The 2,974-nt window shown below is 36.2% G+C and overlaps 1 protein-coding gene across 1 annotated transcript in view; it reads right to left on the bottom strand.

The window, feature by feature from the left end:
- Positions 1-691: 691 nt before the first annotated feature.
- Positions 692-2,974, bottom strand: part of LOC104490741 (INO80 complex subunit D-like) — a gene marked incomplete at its 3' end in the record, with an annotated part of 9,823 nt that continues 7,540 nt past the window's right edge. Inside the window, exon 4 of the mRNA XM_010133071.1 lies at positions 692-800. Within this exon, the coding sequence (XP_010131373.1) occupies positions 692-800 (109 nt within the window). The remainder of the gene's footprint in view (positions 801-2,974) is intronic.

Below are 2,974 nucleotides of genomic sequence, written 5' to 3'. Positions count from 1 at the left end.
TTACTTTACACCTTTAAAAATTACATTAATAGACATATATTATCATATCCTGCTCTAAGTTCAGATTCATGACTTAGCAGTACACCAAGAATGCCATAAACCTTTCCGCACCAGTAGCTAACAGCCGCTCTGCTTAACCCTTCAATCATATCCCTTCCTTTCAATGTTCCCAACTATATGACAGAGGTTTATTCTCACTTAATTATGAAAAGAAATGCCATGTCCTTAAAAAAAAAAACAACCCACAGTAAAACAACATCCTGCACAATTACCATAAGGATTAAAATGTAGCAAGTTTACTAACAAAGTTATTCACAAATAGTAGGAAAGACAAGAAAGTAACAGCAACATCTGGCTCTAACTCAGGAAACACCTCTACTGAGCAAAGCATACAAGTTCATGCATAAATCCCACTAAACTCAATTAAATTTTAGCAAATAAGCTTAAATTATTTCCTGATGCATCCTTCTGATAGCAGGCTGCACAAAGGTCTCAAAGTTAGGTGGAAACTGGGACAGAAGGTGACAAGCTGCTTCATAGCTTTTACAAACAAATGAGTTCAAACAACCCTTTGTTTCAGCAAAGCACCAGAACAAGTGCTCAGATTCCACTAATTCCACTTCAAGTGAAGATCACATTTACATGATTTATTCCACGGAGGACAGTATGAATACTAAAGAATCATACTCACTCATGTCTCTCATAGCCGAGGCTTTCTCGGATAGACCACGCAACCTGGTAGGGGGAAGTTTGCTCTGAATCCTCCAACTCTTCTCCACTGTCTTCAGACCAATCCAGCCCTAAAAGAAATTGGAAACATAAAAGCTGGATGAAAAGCATATCCACTTCATAAAAGTCTCTGAGCAACCTATGGCACAAAAGATGATGTACAGTATACTTACGTTTGATTAAATCACAGGATTCTCAATTACACAGGAAAAGTCACAGTAACAGCTCCATTACAGCGGGTGAATAGTATGCACTGATTTTTGTAAAACTTGAGTTTTCCTTTTAAAATCTTGAGTGGCTTCTTTATCCATAAGCAGTGGAAGAAAAATCACCAGCTTTCTAACCCACAGACAAATACTACGGTTTTCATACCAACCACATTGAATATTTAAAGACAAGGTAAGAGAGAAGTCCCTTCCATGAAGAACTGACTGCCTGGTAATTTTTAACACTCTATGATCCAAATAGGCCACTGTCATTTATGTTTATATTCTGACCCCTACTCTGTGTCAAAATACAGGGAGAATGGAAAAACCATAAGACAGAGCAGCATGGACAGAGATAGATACACAGCTACACAGGATGTTCCTCTGCTGTCTCTGTAATTGCTTGCATACATTAGCATGAAAAGAGAGCTAAAGTGAAAGATGCAAATACTCCTGCTCTTTTACTAAGCAGCATCCTTTCACTGCTTAGATGCTACTAATGATGCAGTAGGAACAACTTATTGTATGTACCAGCAGCCTCAGTCAAGCTAAACATAATCATTGAACAGAACAGCCAGAAACAGAGTCCAGAAAGTTCTCAGGTGGAATATTTTATCTGAAGCTTCATCTTTTGCAGTTTTTTCTACTCAGTCTCCCACATCCAGTGGAATTCTTGACAATTCCTTGCAGCAGGTGGGATAAAATCCCATAGCTGCATTTACAAGCCAGCTTTACTACTTTTTCACTTTCTTGCATGCCCTTTGAAAATTGAGCAGCAGCTGGGTTAGAGTTAAGGAGTACTTTATTTTTGCTAAAAATAAACTAAAAGACTATATCTGAGATGATTCTGAAGTTAGACGCTTTGAATTTGAGAAATGCACCAGTACCTGGTCACCTGCTTTCTGAGTTAAAGACAGACACACCCACTTGGAATCAACCGGTTTCATCACTTACAAGCAACTTTTATAAATCAGAAATATCAGAAACCCTATTTTCAAGAACTTCAGCATCCTGAAAATCCTGTTCTTCATTCCTATTTTGAAGATATGCATTTGAGCTAAATTAAGATATCTTAAGACATCTGATAAACTGCCAGAATTATACTTTCAACTTAAATGTTTTTTTACTCTCCCTCCTTCCACAAAGGAATGAAAAACAGTCACAACCGATATGATGTAACAAATTATTTACCCAAAGTTTAAAAGAGATTACCTTGTTTTGCTTCAAATGGGCACTGCAGAAATGAAGAAATAAAACCTAATTCAATTCCACTATACTTAGAGTGAAGACTGTGGTTACATTACTATCCAATTACACGGCTCTGACGTGGTAAACATAAAACTGGCTGCATCTTTTTAAAGTTTCTGTACAGTCACCTCTAATGCTACTCTATCACAAAAAAGAAATCCTGACGTTCTCCTAACCAGCATAACTACTCTTAAATATTAAGGTACACTATTAATAAATAACAAATATATTTTCTACTCTCACATTAATTAATATGTGAATTCTGTACTTTGCCAAATATAAAATATGCTAATTCCATAGAGATACAGTTATGTATCTACATATCTGTACATTTACAGGTCTAAGTAGGTTTTTTTACAAGGCCTCTTTTTTAGGAACGTGTATGCTCTTAGCCACTTGAGAATGTAAAACATTAAACACAGAAAGCCATCCTTCTACAGTTTCAAAACACAGGTCACTTTGTAAGCTATTGGGGTCTGTGACACTGAGAAATGCCTCTGGAGTTGCCATTTCTCAAAAGATCTGCATTATACACAGGACCATCAAAGCAGATTTCTGAAGAACAATGTCCTTTGGAGACATGCTGCAGGATGCTAATTATCTTCTGAACAAATAGTCAAGCTATCCCATGAGTGCCAAAGGGCACATCTTAACACCAAATTTAAAAAAAGGTTAATTGAAATAGCAAAAATTACAGATGTTCACAATTAAATAAGATGTTATATGGAAAAGGTCTAGTTTTATTTGAAGTCTTTTAAAAAAAAAAAAACAAACATCATAAACGGCATTCC

The sequence above is a fragment of the Buceros rhinoceros genome, unplaced genomic scaffold, assembly GCF_000710305.1.
Source record: "Buceros rhinoceros silvestris isolate BGI_N320 unplaced genomic scaffold, ASM71030v1 scaffold33443, whole genome shotgun sequence".
Classification (NCBI taxonomy): domain Eukaryota; kingdom Metazoa; phylum Chordata; class Aves; order Bucerotiformes; family Bucerotidae; genus Buceros; species Buceros rhinoceros.
Note: the sequence above shows the minus strand (reverse complement) of the source record. Positions and strands in the feature narration are given on the sequence as shown.